This window comes from Lissotriton vulgaris, chromosome 2_1, assembly GCF_964263255.1.
Source record: "Lissotriton vulgaris chromosome 2_1, aLisVul1.2, whole genome shotgun sequence".
Taxonomy (NCBI): domain Eukaryota; kingdom Metazoa; phylum Chordata; class Amphibia; order Caudata; family Salamandridae; genus Lissotriton; species Lissotriton vulgaris.
In genome coordinates, this window is record NC_141687.1 from 769,042,601 (window position 1) to 769,069,509 (window position 26,909).

Here is a 26,909-nt window from a genome sequence, read left to right on the forward strand (position 1 = left end):
CCTTGCGAGGATCCTTGACAAACTTGGCCATAAAGGTGGCCATTTTGCCGTCTAACTCTGGGGTCAAGGCCACTTTGCCCTCCAGCATCGGCCGCGGACACTCTCCTCTTAGGCAAGCCCGTGCCTCTTTCTCCAGTGGCTTACGTAGACGACCCGCCACGAACTTCGCGACTTTTTCGCCTGGCGCCCAGGCCGCCGACCTCGGATGAATGATATCGTCCGGGTCTAGCATCCCTGAAGCGTCATGGGGTAACTCGGTCGCTGATCCGGACGGACGCCACGAGCGCACCGAGTCGCCATCGTCATCGTCCGTGTCCGCTGGGGAGAGCCCTCCCGGTGAGGAAGGGTCTGTCGCTGTCGACGCTGAGGCACCCGGGTTTGGGAGCGACCCAGAGGGCTCGGGTCCGGTCGCCTTAGCCAGGAACGCATCTCTGAGGCGGTCAAAGGCGTCCCTATCCACGCCCTGTGAGGGTCCCGAACCCCCGTACTTACACGCCCTTTTAGGTGCAGGGGGTTTACCTTCAGCAGCGGAGGGGGAAGCCCCGTGGGCCGCAAGGGTAATTGGGGCCAGCTTTGCACACTCCTCGACTATACGGGCCGAGAGTCTATCCTCCATCGGGCCCACAATCTCCTGAACACACCTATAAATGGACTGGTCAACAGCCTCGTAAAATTAGTCGTCCCCCAGGTACTGGTGGGTCTCCTCCTCTTCCACGTAGAAACCCTCCGCCATAGTCAAGGTCGAGGTTAGGGAAAGGAGTTTGGAACTGGTTCCAAGTACCAGTGGGTATGGGCCAACCCAAGTCTAGCAAGGATTTTGAATCTGGGAACCCAGAAAGTAAGAGGCAGCACCCCTCCGAAAGTGCGCACGCCCTCTTAGAAAGACTGGGCCTTCTGCCACCTCTCAAGCGCACTTGAAAGACAAACTGCAGGAATCCGCCGTCCAACGGCAAGTGCTGGGAGAACAGCCCGTAGGCGTCAGTAGCGGTAACCCACTGATACAAACCCTGCGCGGGGCGTCAAGTAGAAATGGGGTAATACAACCCAGGATCAGGCGTCAAGGTGAGGCAGCAACCAAAGGCTCCGACGCTGTCGTCCTCCTCAGCGCGACTCCCGTCAGGGGAAATCACGCCGAGGAGAACGAGACACGACGGCGCCCTCTAGCGGCAATGCATGCGAGCCGCAACAGCGGGGACAGTCGCGTCAGGGGCGAAAATGTCCCCGCGACAAAAATAAGAAATTACGGGGCTCTGTGGGAAGAAAACACATAAGTGAAAACCCGCAATGAAGAGTCCCCGAATAACTCAAGAAAAATCCACACAGTGCCACCCCAAACAATCCCACCATAGAATTATAAGTGGAGAGAGGGAAAAAGGCACTAAACTGGCTGCGAAGCAGCGAAGAAAGAGGAAGGGAGCATAAGATGGTCGCCCTACCTTAACGTCATGGACACTATGAAAGGACTATGGTTCTTGGACTGATGGGAGTTGTAGTTTATCCCATGTGTTTTTCTTATGTTAATATGTTCGACCCGTGTTGGGTGCTTGACATATATTTTTTGCAAGGAAATAGGTTGCTTTTCTGGCTGCTATGTGCTTTTGTGGAATAAACAGCAAAGAGAGAAAAGCATAATCTGAAGCCTCTGGTCCTGACATAGAATTTCCACATCGAGGCCCATGTCCAGGGGAGTTAGCAAACAAAGGTAAAAGTTTCACATGGACTGAAGAGCACCACAAAGCATCAAAAGAGATCAGACGTGCTATGACGGAAGAAGATGACCTAGCACATGCTGACCAGAGGCTGCACATGGAATCAAATGCAGATGGCAACCAAGTAGGACTGGAAACAGGTTTGGCACAACACCAACAATGAAAAGATCACCGAAGACAGGTGGTGGCACAAGAAAGTGGAAATGGAACAGTAACAAGGGAGTCAAGAAGAATGATATTACCACACACAAGAAGGGTAGACAGTGGGGAACAAGGAAACATTGCTGCAAGAGATCAAACAGCAAACGCAACAATAAAGGCCCATGAAAAGAAAGGAAGACATGCGACAAAACGAAAAAGACATAAAGGAGGCATCGCAATGGTCAAAGAAGGACAAGCGAGGAAATGTGGCAACGAGCTCCCCGGAGGCAAGTTGAAAATGACAAAAGCAAAAGAACGGATGGCAAAGGCGGCAGTTGACCAGTGGCACATCACAGGGCACCTTTCGCATGTCAGCAAGGCAGAAGCAAGAGAAGCGGAAAGGTCAAAGCAAGAACTGTAGAAAGACACACAAAAGGAAGAAGCTCAAGCGGATATCAGAAAACAGCGATCAAGAAGGAAATACATGGAACCAAAGAGACTAATTGAGCAGGTGTAAATGAAGGGGCCTATGGGCCATCGCATATCATCAACTCTCTCACTCTCTCTCTCTCGCTCTCTCTCTCTCTCTCTCTCTCTCTCTCTCTCTCTCTCTCTCTTTTCTTTCTTAAAAAAATAAAAATGTTTGTTTTGCAACAAGGGGGGAGATGCCGTGTCCAGGACAAGGGCGCTAGGACCCTTGGACAGCGCCGAGGCGAGGGGACACCGGACACCACATCCGGTCAAGGGGTGGAGAGAGGGAACTTTCTGCTGCTGGACCTCGAGACAAGAGGTCATGATCCATGCATGCTGTAAGCAGTGAAATAAAGGAATACCTGTTAAATCAACATCGTGTCCTGTGTGAGTTCCTGGGTCATAGGACATGACACATGTCTCCTGCAGTAGCACGATGTAATGGCCATCTATGAATGAACCCTATTCAGGATCATTTAGCTTTGTTCTCATGCCCGCTACATTTGAGGAGAGTAAATTCATGATGTGGACTGTCTCAGAGCCTTGCCCACTGGGGTAGGTAGTCATAACATTACTCTCAGGTGTTTTACCCTCAAAATTACCAGGGCTTCTTGCAGTTGGTATTGCCTTACTTACCTCCTCTGTTACAGGGAGTGCCCACCAGGACCGCTATTAGTTGTGTAGGTTTATGGAGAGTTTTGCCACTTGTGTTTGTTGTGATGCCCTTCTTCTGGGTCTCACATAGTTAGTCTACCTGTGGCAGATCTGCTAGAGGGGTTGGCTTGTGTGGGCTGGTCTGTAAGTGCAACGATGGTTGAAGATGGTCACTGGTGTATTATCTGTTACCCTTTGCGGGAGGTTGCATTTTAGACCGATTTGGGAACTTATATCCGGTCTAATTCTGTATTCCAAAACTATAAGCCCTTCAACAAGGTTATAGTTTACAAAGCAGAGCCCTATATGATCGTACACAGGGTGTATGCAAGTGTATCTGTAAGTACCCAACATACCCTCCCTAATGTTGAATCTTCATCCTCGTACTTTCCTAATCCATTGGATGGCTTTGTTAACGAGTAAACCATGCAACTCCCTTACATCTGGTGCAAGTTTGGGTACGTTGACCATATATATGTTATGGTGCCCTTTGCGGGTCTCCAAAGGCGGGGATGTTAAATTGGAATCGTCAGTGTAGGTTGTATTGGAAGCAGACATATGTGGGGTATTTAAGTGAGCGGGCCTTTTGTGTTGGAGACTTTTGTCTTCTACCCCCCTGGACTGGCATTGGCAAAGGGTTGTTCTGCTGGATAGGCGACTGATTTGTGCCCCTATGTACATGATGTCCGATTGTTGAAATCCTACCTGAAACCCTAGACGCCCAGTTGCTAACTGTCCTCCCTGGTGTGGTTGGAAAGTAAAGGGCGTTTATTATTCTCAGCTTTACAGGGATTATTAATCGGAATAGAAACATGAAGAGTGATATTCTCCATTTTATCGTTTAGGGCTTTAGAAAACTTGCCAATGCAATCCCTTAAGGTCTGAATAACGGTTTTTAATGAGTTTAGTTGTATGTTTATGTTCACTTTATCACGGTCAGATCAATAGTTGTGAAGGAAATTTCATTGCATGTTGTTGTGCAGCCTATGTGACGAAAATAACTAATTGCTAACACATCTGTTTCAAGTTGCAAAAACAAACAGGGAACCCCAAAGCGAAGACAGCTATACTTTCAAATGATGGAGAGCATATTCTTCTATTTATTCAATGCCAAAAAATGTATACATAAATCAGAAAATGAAGCCAGCGACCTAACTAGACCAAGTTTAAGGGAAGCAACACAGAGACGATCCTAAAATGAACACTCACATAATGTAGACTGATTAGTGAGGGATTTCTTAGGAAAGAGAGTTTGGAGTGGAGGAAAACCTATAGAGCTTTTTCCCCACAAATAGTTCTCTCTCTGAGGTTGCCATCACTTTAAGCTGACAGTAAATTCTCTGTGTGATCCTATGGCGAGTAGTTGTTCAGTCACATTTCTTTAACCCCTCCCATGCTGGTGAAGGAACCGTTCCGTCACGCCCCTCGGGTGGGCTGTGCTGGAGACGGAACGGTTCCGTCACGGCCCAGCGCGCGCCCGGCGCTGATTTCGCGCCTGCGCGGCACATTCTATTGAGCGGGCGGGGCCGTGACGGAACCGTTCCGTCACAAGCACAGCTCAGCCGAGGTGCGTGATGAAACGGTTCCGCACCAGCGTGGGAGCGCCGCGAGGCCCCTCCGCCCCTTAGCACTGTGGCAGAATAGCCGCCGCAGCGAAAGGGTTAATGCACTATAGTTGGTACTGCCCCATTTTTAAACGGCCTTATTCTTGCTTTCACTTGCCAATTATTAACGTTCTGAAAATATTGCTCCTGAAATATGCTTTAATTTACATTTATTTTGTATTTTTAGTTTTCTAAGCTGTATCATGGCGTCAAGAGATCCTCAAATCCTCCACATATATTTGCTTCGGCTGATGCTGCTTACCAAGGGATGGTTACTTTCAGCAAAGACCAGGTGAAAAGTAGCATTTTTAAATGTTTCTTTCAAAAATGTGGCGTTTTCATGTTTTCTGTTTCTAGAGGGGCATGAAGAAAAGGCTATCTGTTGAAGGGTGCTGCACGATTAGTCTGGTATTGCTGACGCATAGCCGTCAAGTCTCATAAATAGGTGTACATCCGCATACTAATCTATTTCACCTGCACTTATAGTGGAATCTTGTTAAATGCAGTTGCTGATCTGTGGGAGATGACTGAGCTGCCTCGGTGGCCTGTAGCTCATCTGCTTGGTACTCACTTACTGAATATGGTCACTAGATTTCCATTAATGAGGCAGAAGGCAGCTGAAGTTACTGCCTATTGTAGTGCATTCAGTGCACCAATTAAGGACAATGAACTGGCCCTATGATCAGCTCTTGTGCGATGGTGCTTGGTTTCAAACTGATTTCAACTTCTGCAGTAATAACAAACAGAAGCTCCTCTGCAAGCACTTAAAGTTTACTGAGTGGCTACCATGTTTGACGTGACCGCCTAGCAAATAATTTTGATTTTCAAAAATAAATTCTGAAAATAGAGTTTTGTTTTTAAAACCAAATAAATAAAGACCTTGACTCCCTGGGAGTGTGGGGGACATTTTTATTTTTGGTATGTTCAAGTTTTTCCCGATGCTCCCAGACAGGAAAGGAAGTATCTCATAATGGCCACCATAAATAGGGCGAAGGTTCTGATCTACTTAGCCTGATGTCTGTTACTGGGTCAGTGTAAGGTTTCTGAATACGGAACCAACGGCCTGAGCCACAAGTACCAAGATGGTTCACCCAACTCTAATTAGGGCAGACAGACCATTACTTTGGCCGACAGGGTACTCGGCCATGTTGGCTGCAGTGTGCCATATCCACCAAACTCTCAATAGCCCGCAAATTTCCTGACTGTCTTCAAAAACTGGCTCCACACAACAATCCATCTAGGAATCCTTACTCGATGAATCTACAGACCATTCAAATGCCTATAACAAGAAGGCAGATGTCTGGGTGCCCATAACCTTAACCTCTGGAATGCTTGGAACTCTAAACTCAAGACCCTCCACCTCCCCATTACTTATCCCAAACCTCCTCCTACTGCTATGGGCTCCAAAAAAGACCCTTCCCTCCTCTATCCATTCAATCCAGCTAACAGACCAACATGTCCACCGCTCAAATTAATTGCATATTTCCCTATACTAATTCCCCACGAATCCTGATTGGGTTCTGGAGTAATGTGCTACCCACTAAAAAAGATTTAACACATCAGGGGTAGCAAGTGCTATATAAATGCAAACCCTCTTCTGTTCGTCCACTGTTCTTTTTCAATCCAAATAACAAACTCACATGTCCACAGCCCAAATAAATTTCTTATCTCCCTACACTAATCCACTACTAGTCCTTAATGGGTTCCGGAGTGGCGTGCAACTTGCCAAAATTGTGCTTCAATGTGGCGTAGTAAGCACTATATAAATGCAATTACAGTTGCAATCACCATCTACAATTCAGGAAACATTTCATACAGACATTCCCCTGTTTTCTTGTGCCAGTAAGAACAGAGAAGAATTTTGGATATCTGTGTTTTACCTCACATTTGTTTGGACTCTACTTCCTCTCTCTTCTTTTCTGTGTTTTATAATGACTGCATGGTGTAACGTTTAGCACTTTACAAAAATCAATAAATATACAGTATTTGTAAGGGGGAGGCTAAATGTGTATGTAGTGCAAGACTTGGATGAAAAGCTGTAATACCTCTTGGATAGGCAAGTATTGCTAAATTTTCCATTAAATCAATGAATACTTCACCCATGGGTGTTTGTCTCACTAACCTCGTTACGAAAATGTCTGGCTCTGTTAAAATTCAGAGAAGGGTTTCCCTACAAAGTTCCCGAGTATTGAAAGGTAGTCACATATTATAAAGAGAAGCCTTTTAGAACGGATCGCATCATCAAACATCCATAAGACTTTGCATCCATCTTTCTTCTTGTTCCTACCAACTCGTCTTTTTGCATCCTAGTTTCCTTCATTTCCTAAAAATAGCAAATTCAGGGGCCAGGCGCAACGCAACCAGAATGGAGAACTAATTTCAGGAGTATAGCTGAAGAAGAATTGTTCTTTTTGTAATGTAGACATTTCCAAGTTAAGTATGTATGTCCTCGTTCTGTGAGGATACGTGCTTCGGGTATGATGTTCCACCGGCAGCAAGTTTGGCGGGAAGCCTTGTGCGCCAGAGAGGCTTTGCTAAAGGCTGAGCGTACCTCAGTGCGTTTCTCATCACAGACTTCTTCAAATGAAGAGAACTCTTGTCACTGGCTGTCTCCTGACACAAGAGATGCTCCTTCTGACACGCCCACTCTGCACTGTCTTCATTCACACTTACAGCTACACGGGGTTATCAGCTTTAAGTCTTGTGTGTATGATTTGCTTGCCAAAACATAGGTAACCTTTCATCAAAGCTCTCTTCATTCAAGCAATTTGCAACACGTGTTTCGGATAAATGGGGATGTCAGAATTGAATGCCTGAGTTGAAAAGCTTTTAGGTAAAAGGTCCATTATGCTGATACTGTGGTATAGCTGGTTGAGCCTCAGAGTTCACCAGAAGTGCTGTGTTAATCATTTACACTTCATTATTTCTGTTCTGTGGCAGTGCATTATCATCAGCGGGGAAAGCGGTGCTGGGAAGACGGAAAGTGCACATCTGATTGTCCAACACCTCACCTTCCTGGGCAAGGTAATGCTTTAATGTCGAATGCTCCTGCTAAAGGGCAGGCAGGGTAAGCACAGGCACCCGGGCAAAGGATAGTATTGTTTCTATTTCAATATTTTGTACAGTAAAAATATAATGAACACTTTAAAAAAGATAATTTTAACCAACATGCGAATTGTTTATGTATAAGCTCACAGTATACTTTGATATATCTACATGGCAGTTTGTTTGGACTCTTTTTGAATAGTGAAACACTACAAAATAAGCTGCATCCCTTCACTGTTAAATCAAGGTACACTATCATTCTGCTACCCCCTGCTAACATTCGGTTGAAGTTCTTGCTTCTTCACAGATAACTAACCCAACCTGTATCCTAGAATCCCAGATACATAAATTCCTATGTGTTATATTATTGTTATGTCCATTATATAATATATTATATATGTATATATACATATATATATATATATATATATATATATATATATATATATATATATATATATATATATATATATATATATATATATATATATGTGTGTGTGTGTATATATATATATATATATATTTCTTTTTTTATATATATATATATATATACATATATATATATATATTCACTGAAAAAACATTGGGTTCAGGCACGTTATAGTTAGAAATTAGCATTTAAAAACATTAGAAATTAACTGAAAAAAACAAAGGTTTCAGGGACGTTAGAGTTAGTTGGACATTTCACTTATACAAAACCAGAGAAATTCCTCCGGTATAGTTAGTTTAGCTAACTATGAATTGCGCCCCCTCAATGCACTGCTAATGACATCACATATTACATCATTCATGACATAGTCAGTGACATTAATGATGACATCACTGATGACATCTCAAATGACATTACTGATTACATCAGTGATGAAATCATCCAGTGAATGTGTTTCCTGTAAAATGTAAATATGTTTTAAATATATGCCAAGGTGTATTGAAGAAGAAGTGGGCGAATAAGTGTCTGGATGAAGGATTTAGTAGGTGCATGACTGACTGTATAAGTGAGTGAAACAATGTGTCTTACTCAATGCATGGGTTAGTGACTAAACTGTCTGAATGTCTGTATCAGTATGTCTGTTGTTGAGTAAGCTGCTACATGTGTTGATCAGCAGCTACATGAGTGTCTATATGGGTTATTGATTGGTTGCCTGAGTATTTATATGGAAAACTGAGTGTGTGTGTGGGTGGGTGGGAGGTGTGTGACTCTGTGCATAGATGTATGAGTGATGGATTCACTGGGTGTATAATTTAAGAGTGCATGTGGAAATAGCTGTATGGGCGGGTGAGTGTGTGTATGGATGTGTTGGTGAGAGATTGGATGTCTCAGTGGTACATGTCCAAGTAACTACATATGTAAAAGACAGTCTATGTGAGAGTTGGAGTATATAAAATGACTATATGTGAGAGTCAGTAATTGTGAGAGTGGCTGTATGGATGAGTATTTACTTGTATTAGTGATTATATAAGAGAGTAAGTATGCGTTAGTATCTGTATGAGTAAATGGGGTGGTGTATGTAGAACTATGTAGGTGAGTAAATGTAACTATGATTGATACTTTGCATGGCTGACTACGATGAGTGCATGACTGCATAGGATGAGTGGTGGTGTGTGAGTGTCTGTATAGGTGTATGTGTGCATATGATAGTGTCGAGCAGTGACTACATGTTTTAATGGTTGTATGGATGAATGAGTGCATATTTCTGTAGACCTAGGAATTAGTGAGTGCGTTTGTAGTAAATGATATTGGTGTCTCGATGGTTTTGTATTAAAGGTTATATTAGGGTGTGAGGAGGTGCATCAGATTGTCATGTGAATGATGTCATCAGGGATGTCATTTGAGATGTCACCAGTGATGTCATTAGTGATGTCACTGACCATGTCTTGAATGTTGTAATATGTGACGTCATCAGCAGTGCATTGCAGGGGCGTGAGTTATAGTTAACTGAACTAACTATAACGGGGGAATTTCTCTGGCTTTGTACAAGTGAAATGTCCAACTAACTACAACGTCCCTGAAACCTATGGGTTTTTCAGTGAATTTCTAAGGTTTTTTAAATGCTAATTGCTAACTATAACTTGCCTGAAACCTATGTTTTTTTCAGTGAATTTGAATGGTTTTTTAAATGCTAATTTCTAACTGTAACGTCTGTAAAACCTATGTTTATTTCAGTGAATATAGATATATCGGCTCGCAGAGGGAGAGCTACGGGCCGTCGAGCCTGCTAGCAGAGACACACCTATGAGCTAACTGGGTGGCTCACAGACGTAGAGCTGTCAGCCCAACGGCTCGCTGGCACACAGCTGCGAGCGGATGCACTGGTTTCTAGATATATTTGAAGACAACTAGGGCACCCAATAAAGTCAGCAAGGGACATGGCAGTAGATTATATTTTAAACAACAGTGGTCCCTTACAAGCGCATTTATTAGACTCTGTCTAATAAATATAGACAGAGTCGTTTCTATATTGATATGACATGTCCAGCCGGACAGAGGTCTAATATTTACTCATTTAGTAGTATCAACAATTTCATCAGCAATTTACAAGGTGGGGCACAAGCCTGTACCACACTTAGCATTCATGAAACGTACAGTTGGGAAACGTAAAACACAAAGGGCTTTTAGGCAAAAGCTTACGGTTCTGTTATTTGTACAGTTTCAAATGTCAAACAGAACATTAATACACCTTTACATTTTAAGTGACATCAAGGTTCATAAATGTATAAGGTGCGCAATTTTGTCGACGGCGTTTCGATCCAACTAAACCAATATGTGAATCATCATCAGGACATGTAATAAATGCCTAACAGTTACAAGCCTCATTTGCCGTAGAAGAGACAAAAGGAGACATAGCTCTGGAAGCGGTATAGTAGAATCAGTATGCGAAAGTCGGTGGTCCAGGGTCGGGGTCCTCGAAGAAGCGCCAAGCCAATTAAGGGCAATGCGGGCGATCGCTTCGATTATAGCAAAATTGCCAAGAATATCATGCAGGGTCGCGCGGTCACAATGGGAAGGTCATTTTCTGCAGTTTGCCACTTCAACTAGCTTTGGCTGCCAGAGTTTTCTTCTTCATGTGCATGCTCAGAAATGGTTGCTCCACTTGTGCTCGTTCACAACCCAGCCCTACTACAGCTAATTTGCAACCGCATGCTTGACTATTATGGTCCCTTGCCCCTGGCCACTCTCAGCATGGCTTACAATTTGTCTTTCCGCTATCCCTGGTATGCTTGCATCCAGCCAGTGTTCTAATGCATGTGCTGACCCTTTCAATGGGCGTTGGATCTGTGCCTCACGAACACACCATCGCCTGAACCGGATTTTTCTTTACTGATGAACCCATTGGTGAATTATGAGCGTGAATGTTCCGGTATTGGTATAATGGCATATGCTGCTGGACTTGGTGTACTAGCTCAGTGGGGTGTATGTTCGGCTGCACAAGATTTTCTCCAACAGAGTTACATCGATTACCACGCAAGTTGCCGTGCTATGGTGCTGGAAGCACCGATAATCAATTAGCACGTTTGCTCCTTCGAATTGCTGAATTGGATGGCGTCTACTTTTGCGGACAAAAATAATGATTTCCTGTTGGAAGCTGTTGCAGCTTACTGCTCTTACACACTGATGGATTAATTTGGCGGTGCCACCTAAGTTTGTTGTGGGAGTTACAAGGTGCCAACGAACATTCCTAAGTGCTTGAGTTCGTACCTTGCATCACAGCCATTTAGCCGATTTTTCCACACAACTGTAAATATATTACTTCTCGTAAACTCTTCTGTTTCCGCTGCTTCGCATGGGAACTGTCTGCCTTTCACTATTTCTGCTTCTGTTCTTGTCTGTACGCCATATTAAAGAGCAGAAAACAACATTGCTGGTTATTCAGCTTTGGCCCGTCCCACGCACATATAGACATAACATGGAACAAACCTTTGCTTCTGAAATTTGGAGTGCTTTTAATATTGCACAGGATGCAAATGACACACACTTAGAGAACAATCTTTCCTGAGAAAGAGCTGCGCTTGTCCGGAGATTTAAATCCTATCATATAAGACTTGAGGTAGGGGGTTCTGCTGTCCAAGCCCAGAGGTCTTCCACTGATATAATAAATATGGCTTGTAGCAGGGGGAGGGTGGTAAGCGCTATTTGGCTTAATCCACTGACATTATAATATACTTTCCCCATTCGTACTTTATGCAATTGTAACTATGCTGATTATATTGTTTACATGCATTTCTTTGCTCACCATAGCACGTGTACTACTATTTTACAGAGCTGATTAGTTGAAATAAACATTTTAAACTGTACAAAGTCTCTAGTTACTCACATTGTGAACAGGTATCAGTGTCTAAGCGAAAGACTGTCTTGTTTCCACGAATTCTGAGAGAACATTAGTCGCATTGTTCTAGGATATCTAATCATTGATAGCTCTGCTGTAGTATGGAGAACGAATCAGCTAGAGGTCTTCCACTAATATAATAAACTATGTTTGTAGCATACGAAGGGTGTTCAGCGCTATTTGCCTTAATCCACTGACATTATAAAATCCTTACCTCATTCTTACTTTATGCAATTGCAACTATGCTGATTGTATTGTTTACATGCATTTCTTTGCTCACCTTAGCACGTGTACTACATTACAGAGCTTGTTAGTTGAAAGAAACATTTTAAACTATACAAAGTCTCTGCTTACTCACATTCTGAACAGGTATGAGTGTCTAACCGAAAGAGTGTCTTGTTTCCACGAATTCTGAGAAGACCTCAGTCGCATTGTTCTAGGCTATCTAATCATTGGTAGCTCCGCTGTAGTACCGAAAAAGAATGACATACTATAGCTAGCCGGATAGGGGTTTCTGTGCACGGAGGTGTGTTTTTCGTACACCACAACATACAGAGGTCCTCCCGGTTTCCTGTGACCTGCGAGCCGTGAGCCAGTGATGTGGGGAGAGGGACCGTGAAAGGGGTATCTGGCACAGACACAGCTGCGGTATATTTTGAGTATTGCCTAATAGAGGTAGAACTATGGCCCGATGGCTTGTAAAGGTCAGAGATGCCAGCTCAATTTTGAGTATTGCCTAACAGAGGTAGAACTATGGTCCAATGGCTTGTAGAGGTCAGAGATGCCAGCTCACAGACTGAATCACAAAATGGCTAGCAACACTTCCTAGTTTCAACTGTTCACAGCCAATCAAATGCAAGCTCGTGCTCGTATCCCCTCAGCCAATCACATGTCATAAGTCCCGAATATCGATATCTGTCACATGTGATATTTCTCAAAAACTACTGAACGGATTTACACCATTTAAACAAAAGCGTACTTTCTGAACCAATACCTTTTTCCCTGCCAAATGTGGTGTAATTCCTTTCAGCAGTTTGACCTGTAGCCTTGTCTAAAGTTTCCTATGGAAAATGCATTGAGAAACACCTTTTGGGACCCCCCTTTTTTCCCAGCCCCCCTTGACCAATCACCCCCAAACTTTCAAGATAAGATCTTATCAAAAAAGAGAAACTTTTTGGCACATTTTGTAAAAGATTCGTCAAAGGATGGCAAAGTTATAAGCACATGGAGGGCACCAGGACGGGGGCAGTGCAACACCTCTCCTAACATGAGTGAAGCCCCGGGGCTTCACTAATGTTCTCGTCCTTGCCTGTCATGAAAAAACTGCTGGCTGAGTGCTGCTCACCTGAGGGACAATAATTGAAGCAAAATATAATACACTGCCGTCCTGCCGCGGAGCGCGCACCACCCCGTAATGCTGAGGGGGCCACCCAACATGGTATTCACCATGCCGGCAACGTGGGTCAGCAGCCGAGAACAGGATTAAAGAAGGGGAAGCCCGCTTACAGGGTCCATGCAGGACGTGATTTGTGTGCATTCCGGACCGCATTTCCCACAATGCACAGTCTCATATGAGCTTCCCATTGGTGGGTGTGTAATATGAAAATGGCAAATTGGGTCCAACGTTTACACGCACCGTCTCCGTTAAAGCCTCTGAAGAGAAGCATCAGGAGCTCAAATATATATATATATATATATATATATATATATATATATATATATATATATATATATATATATATATATATATCAGAACAAATCCCGTAATACAGCAAACAACTTCTTCACAGAAGTGGGCACAGACTCCAAAATGATGTGGTGCTATAGCCAGTTCCCACGCCCGCTACGGCATCTACCACCGCAGGAAAAGTAGCCAGACTTCCAATCTTTCACATTGATGTTGTCTACTCCATAGCCTACTATATTTTTATATATGTAAGCTGCACTTAACAATGTGTCCTTTGGAGGTGTACATTGACTCCTCCCATGTTTTTTCTTCTTTCGTCCCTGTCTTTCTTTGATTCCCAGGTTACAACAGGAGCAGCTTACCTATTTTGGTTTAGCGACCTAGTAGCTACACACAGGTGTGGCCCACCCGAATTAGTGGGGTTCTCAAATCCAGTCTATGCTACTCCACTCTAGTCTGTCACTATGCAACACTGTTGTCCACTCTATGCTATTCTACCACACTCTACTCCACTCTACAACACTCTACACGACTACCTCTATGACACTCCATCACAATTTACTCCACTCTACAACACACTACTCCACTCTACTCCACTACTCCACTCTACCCCACACTATGCCACTCAACACCACTGTATGCCACTTGATTCTACAACACTCTATGCCACTCCACTGTATCACATTCTACTGCACTCTAACTCCCTCCACTCTACAACACTGTACTCCACTCTAAACCAGTTTCCCACACTATATGACACCCCATACCACTCCACATGCCACGTCACTCTATTTCACTTTACTCCAGTGAATGCTATGTCACTTCACTCTACTCTGATGAGATGTGGCACCGCGGCCAGGGCGACTGACGCTGTAATCTGGGGATCACGGTTCGATCCCCGGCTCCGGCGGCAGGTTAGCCCAGCACCATGTGACTCTGGGCAATAGCTTGCTTAATCTTCCCGACGGCCCCCAGCGCCTAAAGACCCTTACGGGTGATTGGTCGCGCTTTACACATGTGGATTATTACTCTACTCCATGTCACTGTACTGTACGACACGGCACTCCACGCTATGACACTTTACTCCACTCTGCGCTACTCAAGACTCTACTTGACTCCCCTGTACGACATTTTGCCCAACTCTACGTCTTTGCACGACTGATCACTCTGTGCTGCTCCACTCTACAGCACTCTACTCTATACAAGTCAACCACACAACACTCTACTACACTGTCTGCCAATGTATGACACTGTTCTACACTCTATCCCTATACACTCCACTGGACAACACTCTACTCCACTCTGTGCCACCGTACAACGCTCTACTGAACTCTGTGCTACTGCATGACACCCTTCTCCACTCTAAAATACACTACACAACTACCTCTATGCCAATCCACCCCACTTTACTCCACTCTACTCTGACACACTACTCTACTATACACCACTAATCCACTGTATGCCATTTCACTCCATACCACTACACTCTACCACCCTCTATGACACTATACTATATGCCGACTCTACAACACTCTACTCCACTCTATGCCAATCTACTGTACTCCACTCTATGCCACTTTCATACATTCCACAAAATGCCACTCCACACTACTCCATTCTAACCAGCTCCACTGAATGCCACACCACTCTACCCAGCTCCGCTCCATGCCACCTCACTCTATTCCGCTCTATGACACTCTACTTCACTGAACAACACTGTACACCCCTCCACTGTACCACATAATACTTCACTGTCAGCCCTCCACTATACAACAGTATTCTCCAGTCAAGCTCTTGTTTATTCTATGCCACTGTGCAACACTCTACTCCACTCTGTCACTCTATGCAACCCTCTCTATACTACTTCACCCCACTTTACTGCACTCTACTCTGACACACAACTCCTCTCTACTCTATTACTCCACTTTACAATACTACACTGTATGCTGCTGTATGGCACTCAACTGTACAAAACTGCATGTCACTCCACTCTAATCCACTGTACGATACTTTACCCCATTCTACACCACAGTTCGACACTCCACTCTAGACTGCTCTACTCTACAACACTCTCCTCCACTGTATATAACTTTACCTTCCCAAACTCTACTCCACTGTATGCCACTCTACAAAACTTTACTACGTTGTACACCTTTCTATTACACTCTACTCCACTCTATGCCCATACATTGCAATACTTCACAACTCTGTACTCCCCTCTTTGCCCATACTCTCCACTGTACAACATTCTACTTCACTCTACAAGACTCTCCAGCAGTCTACGAAACAACAGTGCACTCTACTGTACAAGACAGCTTTCATATTTATGACACTTTGCTCTACTCTACACCATTCCACTCCTTGCCACTCTTCTCTGAGACACACAAATTCACTCTATTATACTTCACTCCAAACTATGTTATAACAATCTACATAACTCCACTCCTGTCAACTCCACTACACAATACTTTACCTCACTCTACGCCACTGTACAACAACCCACTCTATGCCCCTCCACTGTGCGACACCCTACACTACTCTATGCACTCCACTCTACAAGACTCTTTTATACTGTATGGCACTTTGTGCCACTCTACTCCAGTCTATGACCACCCACCCTAGCCCACTGTAGTATGCTGTATGACAATATAGGACACACCACTACATTCCTTTCTACGACATTCCACTCCACTATACGACACAGCACTCCACTGTATGACACTGTTCTCCACTGTCTGACACTGTGCCACAGTCCGCTGTATGACACAACACTCTACAACACTCCACTATATGACACTACAGTGTGCAAGACTCTCCGCCACTCTACTGTGCGATACTCCACTCGCCAACGCTGAACTATACAACACTGTACTCCACTAAACTCCACTCTATGCCTTCTACATTGTACAATATTGTATTCCACTGAAGGGCACTCTACTCGACGACCCTCGACTCCACAACACTGCAGTCTGTGACACTCAACTGCACTGTATGAAACTCACCTCCACTTTGTAATACAACACTCCACTCTACGATACACCACTCCTCTATACATCTACCACGGCACTCCACTGTATTAGCCGTTACTCCACTGTATGCTATGCCAAACCACTCCACTCTTTTCCACTGTAAAATATTACACTCTACAAACTACACTCTATGACACTTTCCTCCTCTAAACTGTATGACACTCCACTTAACAACGCTCAACTGAATGACACTTCAAACTTCAATTTAAAATACGTTTTTATTAAAAAACTAAAACCCATTTAAATTCAAATAAAAAAACTGATGTTTTAGTTATAGTTAAGAAAACGTTATTAATTATGCAGACCCAAATTAAAATATAGAAACATTAGGAATTCTAAAGTTATAGTTATAACTTAAATGTAGAATTTACGCACCACCTTCAACTTACTATAAGTCGCACACCTCCATACAGTCTTGTCGCCTCACTCGACCACACTACTGACCCAGTAGATTTAATCATCCAGTTCTCGGCCCACTGGAAACTGAGGATTTACCTCCTTAACTGGAACATTTCCTCATGCTTTCTTACTTGCCAACTTGGTCCTCCGATGGATCTTTCTCCATCGAACTAAGGGGAAAGAGAGTTAGCATTTCTTGTCCTATCAATCTTATTTACTTAAACAGTGCAATCAGTTGGCTACACTATGGGGTCCAGGAATCAGAAGCCAGTTACAAGGTTGTTTATTGCAAATTAGTAATCCGGTTCAAATAGATCACTTTTAAGATTGGACTATAGAAATTCAGTATAGCAACAGGGAGACCGAGTCTCCTGAAAAAGTTTAGACGGACAGTTATCAAACATATGAGAAGCTCTAGAGCTGCAATACAAATCATAACATAAGGACCCAATGCTCTGAATACAATCTAAGTTGATCCTTTCTATGCATTAGCAATTAAGTCCTTCAAGCATAGATCAAGGCACCTAATTGCTCAGAGTTCAGTAATCGAATAACTGTAGAAAATTATAGGGATAAGGCAAAGGAGTACAAGACGTATTAGCAGTAGCATTGCAGAAGCTCAGTCAAGAGTCTTCCGTAGGTCCAATATATGTGCTGGTCTATTCACACCACCAGAGAAAGTCTTTTAAGAGTCAATTCAAGGGAGATTTGAGGAAATGGTTCAGGTTGGAGTCCATGGAAAGATCTTCATGTGCTGCAGAAAGGGATTCAACACAGTAGTTCTGCAAGAAAAGTCTGAGATTATCTGCCCTCAGCGGTCTGAGAGATCTGCCACTCATTCATGGCAAAATGATAAGTTGCAATCCATTGAGTCCATTGGAAAATCCCCTTTGGTTGCAACATCCATTGTATTTATTTCAATACTTACATGGATTCATATTGTATACTGTCCACAAAAAGAAGAAAAGATGCCACCCTAGCCATGGGAACATCGTCTTGGTCACATACTCAAGCCAGAGTACAATGGCTCTTTCTTCATCTTCAGATTTCCCATGTACTTATTGTGAGCATTCTGTTCTCAGCCACTGCAACTAACACTTTTACAAGAAAATATCATTTCTAATGCTAATGTGTGTAAGAACACCTGCAAAGAAAGCAATTCAGCTTAGAGTATGGAAACACAGTAAGTTCTCATTGGACAAGATTCCTTTTGAGTGAAACCCTGCTAATTTAAGACATTAAATCATTAACCAGCATTTAATATGCATGTGCCCATTTAAATACTTAAGTATATAACATTGCTTTAGTACTTTTAGTTCATTTGGCATTAATACTCATTAGATAATCACATTGCACAATGATATGAATAAATAACTGTGTGTGACATTTGAAAGTACATACATGTAACATTCATGTATACATTACAAATGAAATATTGATTGACCTATACTAGCATCCTATCCACATAAAGATTATTTTAATGAATTTCTTTACAATTATAAATTAAGTGTAAAAAGGATGGGTTTTAGTCAAAACTACATACTTCAAGTATTTCATTTATTCAATATTTAACTTTTTTAGAATGGCAAATCCTTTAATAGTAATAAACACTTTATTAATACAGGTCAGCCATTTCTATTAATCAACACCAGGTAACTGTTAATTAAGTAATTCAGTTCAGAACATCTCTTATTAGTCAAAGTAACTTTATTTGCCTTCAAGGACCATAAACGTTTGATAAACATGCATTACACTTTAAAATTTTCATGTCGTATTTGTACAATAACATAAATAAAATCAATAAAAACGAACATTTCTTAGCGTTTAGACAGTTAGGAAATGGATATAATCCCTAGCACCAAATACCGACTACGACAGACTATATTGCCAACCATTACATTTCATGAATATGAGTATTTGTGATTAGAGTTTACAAATACCCTGTTCATCCAATGTGACTTATAGTGTTTTCGAATGGCCATTGCAACTTTACTATAATTGGAAACTGCAGTGCAAATAGGAAAAGTAGACAAAGAGTGCAAAAAATGAAAACCATCAATATAAGTACAAGTACGAATTTCCCTCAAAAGTGGGGCAAACAAATTCCCCTCTGCTCTTTTTAAAGAGGGCAGAACAACATAAAGTGCAGAGTGCTCTGAGCTGCCAAATTGTCGCACAGCTAAGGCATGAGTTTATTGACCCATCCTGATTGTTTCGGGAAAAGTGCAAAGTGCGTAAACGGAGTCTGGTAAGAAAAAAATGGTGTCAGTACGTTGGTAATAAAGTTAAATAAAATTGCTGTCGTGCAGAGAACAAGTGTGAGGGACCTGTCACTACCAGTTGTGAGCGGCACATATTTGCCCTAGAATAATGCGCCTCTTTTATAATGGCTTTCGCATTTGAGTGGATACTAGCATGGTTGTAATAGTAGTGCCCCAAGCCTAACTCATGGAGTTTAACTCTCACGAATCAGAGCCAATAGATAGGCAATATGTTGTTTAGGTTGGTACAATCCTTGATGACATCCCTTGAGTACATTAAGTCCTCAGACAGCCAGATTATTGCCCAAAGGAGCAAAGGGACAATATCTATTCAATCCTCTAGAAAATCCACCCCAGCTCATAATGAAAAAAAAGTGTGGGAGCTCTGTTTGGGGGCTACAATAGCCTTTTTATAAATTTGTTTTCCAAAACCTGTAAATGGCGGCTTTTATGGTAACCCCAAACTCCTGCCCCATAAGATGCGACAGATAAGCATTTGGCATTGTAAAGGGTAACCAGCTCTGTCACTGGCTTGTGGCCTAGCTTGCAGGCAATGCGGAATAACCCCTCCACAACCCGGCTAGTATGTTGTACCCTTGCAGTGATGAGAGAATCCCAGTTCATAGTGTTACTAAAAATCTTCCCTTAGTATGCAAAATTGGTCAACTTGTCGATAGTCTTACCCCTTATGACAAATCTCTTATTATTGAAGAAAGGTGGTGAAAATTCGATGTAAGGACTACACATTCTATAATAAAGATTCTCTGCATCAGCAGTGCCAGGCGTAACGTGTAAGAATCATAAGGACACGTAGAACCCATGTGCAAAAGTGGAAGTTCATTGTGTGTGTCATATCTCATTCTTTCTCAGACTTTGTGACATATAAAGAATGGGCAGCTTTGTGCTGCAAAACTACATTAGCTATAACTCGTGGCTTCTCCATGCACTGGTCATGTTTTGCATTGGGTAGTATCCCAAAGTGATGCAAAGTTGCATTTTGTGCTGCTTTGCTATACTTTGCATCAAGGGGATGTTCCATGGGTGGTGCATGAGTGTTCCTATGCAACCACCCATGGGTGGCTTTTGACTTAATTTCTTATTTACAAGCATTGGTATACATGGATTTGTGCTTAAATAGTACGCCTCCTTGAGACAGACATAGCGAGAGGAAATGTTTTAATTTTTCCTTGCTCTTCCTACTTTGCATATGTGCTTCATTGTTCAGCACTCATACAAAGTGGAAAAGCATTAAAGCATATTTTTTACTAAAAGGGATCTCTTCCAGTATAAAACCTATGCTTCAGAGTGTACACACACCCTTGCACTGTGGCGCAAGGATGTGTACGTTGCCACATGGCTACCAAAAGTGCACCAGTGCTGTGGGAGAGAAACAAAATGCACCATATCTTGCATGACATGGTGCATTTTTCTCTCTTCCTTTGTCGCAATGCAGCACAGCAACTCTGGTGCAGCATTGCCTTACTTCAAAGAATGGTAAATCTGGGACAGGATATTTTCAGACATGAAGAATCAGAAAAGCAAAATTAAACACACCAAAAAGCTGTTAACGGTTCGATATTTGTTGCAAAAAAAATGCATAGAGATTATCTCTTTCCTATAATTACCTAAAGCATGCAAAAAAATAAGAATATTTCCATAAATATCTTCTTTCTGCTGATCAAATATCATTTATAAAAATAGACCAGAAGAATGAAAAAACAGGATTTGTTTATGTTTATGTTGCTTTAACTATGTCTTGTGCTCTGCTGTTCCCCTTGTCTGCTGACTCTGTGAGGAGATATTGTATCATCAGATGTCAAGTGTAATAACTAATATAGTCAAGTCAAGTCAAGTCATAACATTTATATAGCGCACTACATACCCAGAGGGTTTCAAGGCGCTTAGGAAGGGGAGGAGGATTATTTGTCAAATATCCACGTTTTAAGCTGCTTTCTGAAGGCTAGGTGATTCTGGTTGAGGCGAAGGTAAGCGGGGAGTGAGTTCCATGTTTTGGCAGCCAGGTATGAGAAGGATCTGCCTCCCATGGTGGTCTTGTTGATGCGAGGTACAGTGGCGAAGGCTTGGCTGGAGGAGCGAAGTTGGCGGGAGGGGGTGTAGAAGGACAGTCGGGAGTTGAGGCAATCTGGTCCGATGTCGTAGAGTGATTTGTGTGCGTGGGTAAGTAGTCGGAAAGTAATCCTCTTATTAACGGGTAGCCAGTGGAGGTCTTTAAGGTGGCCAGAGATGTGTTCGTTGCGTGGGATGTCTAATATGAGCCTGGCTGAGGCGTTTTGGATTCGTTGTAGTTTCTTCTGGAGTTTAGCGGTGGTACCTGCGTAGAGGGTGTTTCCGTAGTCCAGTCGGCTCGTGACTAGAGCGTGGGTGACTGTTTTCCTTGTTTCGGTGGGGATCCAGCGAAATGTTTTTCTGAGCATGCGAAGAATGTTAAAGCAGGAGGAGGATACGGCGCTGACTTGTCTGTTCATTGAGAGTGAAGAATCCAGGATGACGCCAAGGTTCCGTGCGTGGTCTGTCGGGATGGGTGCATTTCCGAGGGCTTCCGGCCACCAGGAGTCGTCCCATGCAGAGGGGGATTTACCTAAGATGAGGACTTCTGTTTTGTCTGAGTTCAGTTTCAGACGGCTTTGTTTCATCCATTCGGCGACTTCTTTCATTCCTTCGTGTAGGTTAGTTTTGGCGGTGCTGGGGTCCTTGGTGAGAGATAGGATCAATTGAGTGTCATCCGCGTAAGAGATGATGTTGAGGTTGTGTTGGCGGGCAATGGCCGCGAGGGGGCTCATGTATACGTTGAAGAGGGTGGGACTGAGTGAGGATCCTTGTGGTACGCCGCAGATGATTTCAGAGGCCTCGGACTTGAATGGTGGGAGGCGGACTCTCTGGGTTCTTCCGGTGAGGAACGAGGTGATCCATTCCAGTGCCTTTCCTTGGATTCCGATGTTTCTGAGGCGTTGTAGAAGGGTGCTGTGGCAGACTGTGTCGAAGGCTGCAGAGAGGTCGAGGAGGATGAGGGCGACTGTGTCTCCATTGTCCAGTAGTGTTCGAATGTCGTCTGTTGCTGCGATGAGGGCGGTCTCAGTGCTGTGTTTGGCTCGGAAGCCAGATTGTGAGGGGTCGAGTGATTTGTTGGCTTCGAGGAAGGCGGCGAGCTGGTTGTTGACGGCTTTCTCGATGACTTTGGCCGGGAATGGAAGAAGCGAGATGGGGCGGTAGTTTTTGAGTTCGGTGGGGTCTGCTGTTGGTTTTTTCAGAAGGGCGGTGAGTTCAGCGTGTTTCCAGTCTTCTGGGAAGGTAGCGGAGTTGAAGGAGCAGTTGATGACGTCTCGGAGGTGCGGAGCTATGACGGAGTCTGCTTTGTTGAAGATGTGGTGAGGGCATGGGTCTGTGGGGGATCCAGAGTGGATGGAATTCATCAGGCGGATGGTGTCCTCAGTGGAGATTGGGTTCCAGGCGTTAAGGGTGTTAACGGGGGGAAGATGGTCAGCTGATGGTAGGGTGGGTTGGCTTCCGGGTTGGTTGTCAAAGCTGTTGTGGATGTCAGCAATCTTGTTGTGGAAAAAAGAGGCTAGGGAATCGCAGAGGGCTTGAGAGGGGGTGATGTCGTTGGAGTTGGCCGAGGGGTTGGAAAATTCCTTGACGATGTTGAAAAGTTCCTTGCTGTTGTGGGCGTTGTTGTCAAGTCGATCCTTGAATGCTGTTTTCTTGGCTTTTCGGATCAGTTGGTGGTGAGTACGGATGGCGCTTTTGAAGGCGTCCTTGTTGCTGGTGGATGGGTCTTTTTTCCAGGCCTTTTCAAGGGAGCGGCACAGTTTCTTGGACTTCTTGAGATCATCGTTGAACCATGAGGCCTTCTTGTTGCCAAGTTTGTGTTGACGTTTTTTCAGTGGTGCTAAGGTGTCGGCGGTGTTGGATAACCAAAGGGTGAGGTTGGAGGCGGCTTCGTTGGCGTTAGAAGATAGGGTTGGGGAGGTTTGAAGGAGTGATGTGGAGATCTGCTCCGTGGTGATTTTGTTCCAGTTTCTTTGTAGAGTTGGTTGGAGGTGGATGATGGGTTTCGGCTTGTTGTAGGTGAAGTGAACGCAGCTGTGGTCAGTCCAGAGGAGATCCGTAGTGTGACTGAAGGAGACATGGTTGCTGGAGGTGAAGATGGGGTCGAGTGTGTGACCTGCGATGTGGGTGGGGGAAGTGACCAGTTGTTTAAGTCCGAGGTTGGCGAGGTTGTCCAAGAGGGTGGCGGTGTTGTGATCGTTGATCTTTTCAAGATGAAAGTTGAGGTCTCCCAGAAGGATGTAGTCTTTGGAGGGGAGCGCGTGTGGAGTGATGAAGTCCGTGATGTCTTCACTGAATTTTGCGCGGGGTCCTGGTGGTCTGTAGAGGAGGGTGCCTCTGAGTGTGGTCTTGGGGTCGATGTGGATCTGGAAGTGAAGGTGTTCGGAGTTAGCGAGGTTGGCGTCAGAGCTGGTTGAGATGCGGATTGATTTCTTATGGACGATAGCGATTCCACCTCCTGTATGGTCGGTGCGGTCCTTGCGTGTAATCTTATAGTCATCAGGGATAGCGATGGCGATGTCAGGAGCGGAGGAAGCGTTCATCCATGTTTCCGTTAGGAAGGCGACGTCAGGAGAGATGGTGTCTAGTAGGTTCCAAAGGTCAATGGCGTGCCTGTGGACCGAGCGGGTGTTGAGAAGGATGCATTGTAGGTGGTTGGGGTCGGGAATCTGTGTTGTGGTCATAGCGGAGATGTTGTCGGTGCCGCTGAGTCTGCAGGAGTAGCAGGAGAAGGGTCCATGGGTGTGTCCAGGAGCGGCTTGGACGCAGGTGGGGGCGCGGCCGGGGTCAAGGGCTAGGAGGGAGGCGGCATCATAGGTGATGCGGGGGGGCTGGAGAGCGCGAGGGGCAGGGGGTCTGGCGCTGGGCGCGGTCCAGGCGCGGACGGGCGTAGACGGGCTTACCTTTGGCGCACCTTCGGCGTGTCCGTAGCGCGTGGACGCTGCGCGTGGGTGCATCAGTCATTAAAAGGACTACGAGGGGGAAGGGGCGTGGGAGGGGCAGCAGGGAGGCGGGAGCGTGGCGAGGAGGAAGGGCTCAGGGAGACAACAACAAACAAAATGGAGGCGGAGAAAAGTCGAGTGAGGCTGGGGCACTGTTATGAAATTCACAAGCGCTTTAAAATTGGCAGCGTTATTGTGCACAGATAGAGCGCAGCTCCGTTTCCGATGCGCTGTTTAAATGGCACAAACAATACAAGCAATGCTGCGATGCAGAACACCAGAAACGCTGTAGCGTTATTAAGTGGCACAAATTAGGAAGACCGATAAATTACCAGAAGCGCTAATGCAAATGCAAAATTAGAAGTACACAGATACACACACAGCACACAGATAGTCGGTATTCAGTCAATGAGTAACGATACCACCATGAGCCAGGGAGCGTGGGAGCGACCGTGTCTGACGAAGTCAGGACGGTACAGTTTAGTAGCTACATAATATCTTTATAACAAGTGACTAGAGATGTCACAAGAGGCCTGTAATAAACAAATTCGGTTCTGACTTTGATACAGAAATTGCAGGCTCCCATGTCTTTTAAAAAACGTATATGTACATTTGTATACATTTTTCAGAATTTATATTTTTGCTAAGTACATTAGCACTGCTAGACAAAGCTGTGCACAATTTGTCATACATTTAAAATATTCAGCTTTTTCTTGATATGATCTCTACAAAAGCCAGCGATGGCTGTGCACAGCCGAAGGTCGTGTACAGTGGGTATGGGCTGCATGGTGGTGTGGGTGCAAAGCCCCACCTATCATATCCAAGCCCTTCCATCAATGTATCTGTGCACATGCAAAGACGGGATCCACATGTAGTTGACTACAAGATAGATTTGTCACTATACCAGACCACAGGGTTGACGCGGCAGTCAAAAACCACTGTGCACTGCATTAGGCCGTGCCCAATAGACTTGGTTGAATGGTGGGTTGGGCACAGTAAATGGACCTGAAGTCTCCCCTCATGCACACAGCCAGTGGCTCTGCTCTGCACATCAAGGGTTGGATTCAAGGGAGATCAGGCTCAAGGCCACACCAGGAACTTCCACTGTGAATGGCTGAAGACTTTTCCGATCAAGGTATGGCCATACAATAGGATATGTGTGGGGCCTAGCTACATTCTAAGACGTGTAGCCAAACTCTACTATGCACAGTGAAGCAGTGCACAGCAAGGGTCCATAGCACAGAGGTTTGGGCCTAGTGAAATATTGCAATAAGGGTTTTGTCTGTAATGTATCTTCTTAAAACCCCAAATTCACTGCAAAGCCTCGTTAAAGGTAATTTATGATTGGTGAAGCTCACCAACCATCAATGCTTTTGTAAATATCTTATAAAGTCTCTGGGAAAACTACATTTAAAGTAACATTATGGTTTCAAGGCAAAACATAAGCCATAACTTCTGCCAGGTGCTGCTCATAACCTCCCACATGACCTAATGGATAGCATCTCAAGTAGCACTATTTTGACATTACAAATTGCATAAAATTCATTCCATCACTGATGAGATCGCATTTAACAATACCAACGACATTGATGATGTTACAGCTTGAACATGTAGAATGTGTGATACTTAGTGTATTTACAATAACTAATTAAAGCAAACTTTTTAGGTCTTCGCTATTAACCTCCTGAAAAATAACCACACAATCTATAATTAATACTGGCAAAAAGGTTTGAGATGCCAGTGTGACATAGGACTTGTGTAACAAGTGGTTGGCAAAAATGGACTGCGTGTGTGTCAACAGAATATAAATTGATGGTCATCCTAACCCCAAACTGTGGGCACTACATCAAGAGGAGTGAAACTTCTAAGTATTTTAGGGTGCACTACTGTCATATTATGCACCATGCAGATCATTTAGCATAAAGATTGTGATGTGTTTCATATTCCTATGTATTATATACCTGTTAGGGGCTCACCTCAAATATTTTACAGTATACAATAGTGAAGCCTTTAAGCTATGGGAAAGTGTTTCAAGGTATAGCTAAACTATAAATAAAGCTTATCTGAGAACTACACATTAAGGATAGTGTCCAGTGAGAGCTATGGAATTCTACACATAGTGTGTCACCAGCTTCCAGTGAGAGGATATGCTACCACTGTGTCTTCAGCTTATGACAGATAGGTATTCGGAGTTTTAAAATCACTGCATGATGTTCACAAAAGCTATTGCCTAATAGATTAATATGTCCAGAAGAGTGGGTGTATGGGAAACTTGCAACAATGTTCACCATCCATATACATAACCGTATGTGAGACACAATATTTCTTTATATATACATTTGCTACTACTCTTGTATGGTGGCACAATATAAAACCTCTGAGTCTTATATATATCATTTGAGATAACATCAGTGATGTCATTGACGATATGATTTGAAATTGCCTCAGTGAGTAGCAAAAAAGTTAATGAATTGAGTGAAACTCAACCTATCAGGAGTAAGTAAGCATGCCAAGTGTTTGCCAGTGCCTGCTAAATACCATGTAGATCTGAGAAACAGCACACAAGTAATCAGTA

General features: G+C 43.8%; 1 protein-coding gene across 1 annotated transcript in view; it reads left to right on the forward strand.

Annotated features, from left to right (window-relative positions):
• The window catches only part of MYO3B (myosin IIIB), a 1,488,954-nt gene that overhangs the window by 304,595 nt on the left and 1,157,450 nt on the right, over window positions 1–26,909 (forward strand). The window contains exons 5-6 of the mRNA XM_086956107.1: window positions 4,767–4,871; window positions 7,520–7,603. Coding sequence (XP_086812233.1) covers window positions 4,767–4,871; window positions 7,520–7,603 — 189 coding nt within the window. The remainder of the gene's footprint in view (window positions 1–4,766; window positions 4,872–7,519; window positions 7,604–26,909) is intronic.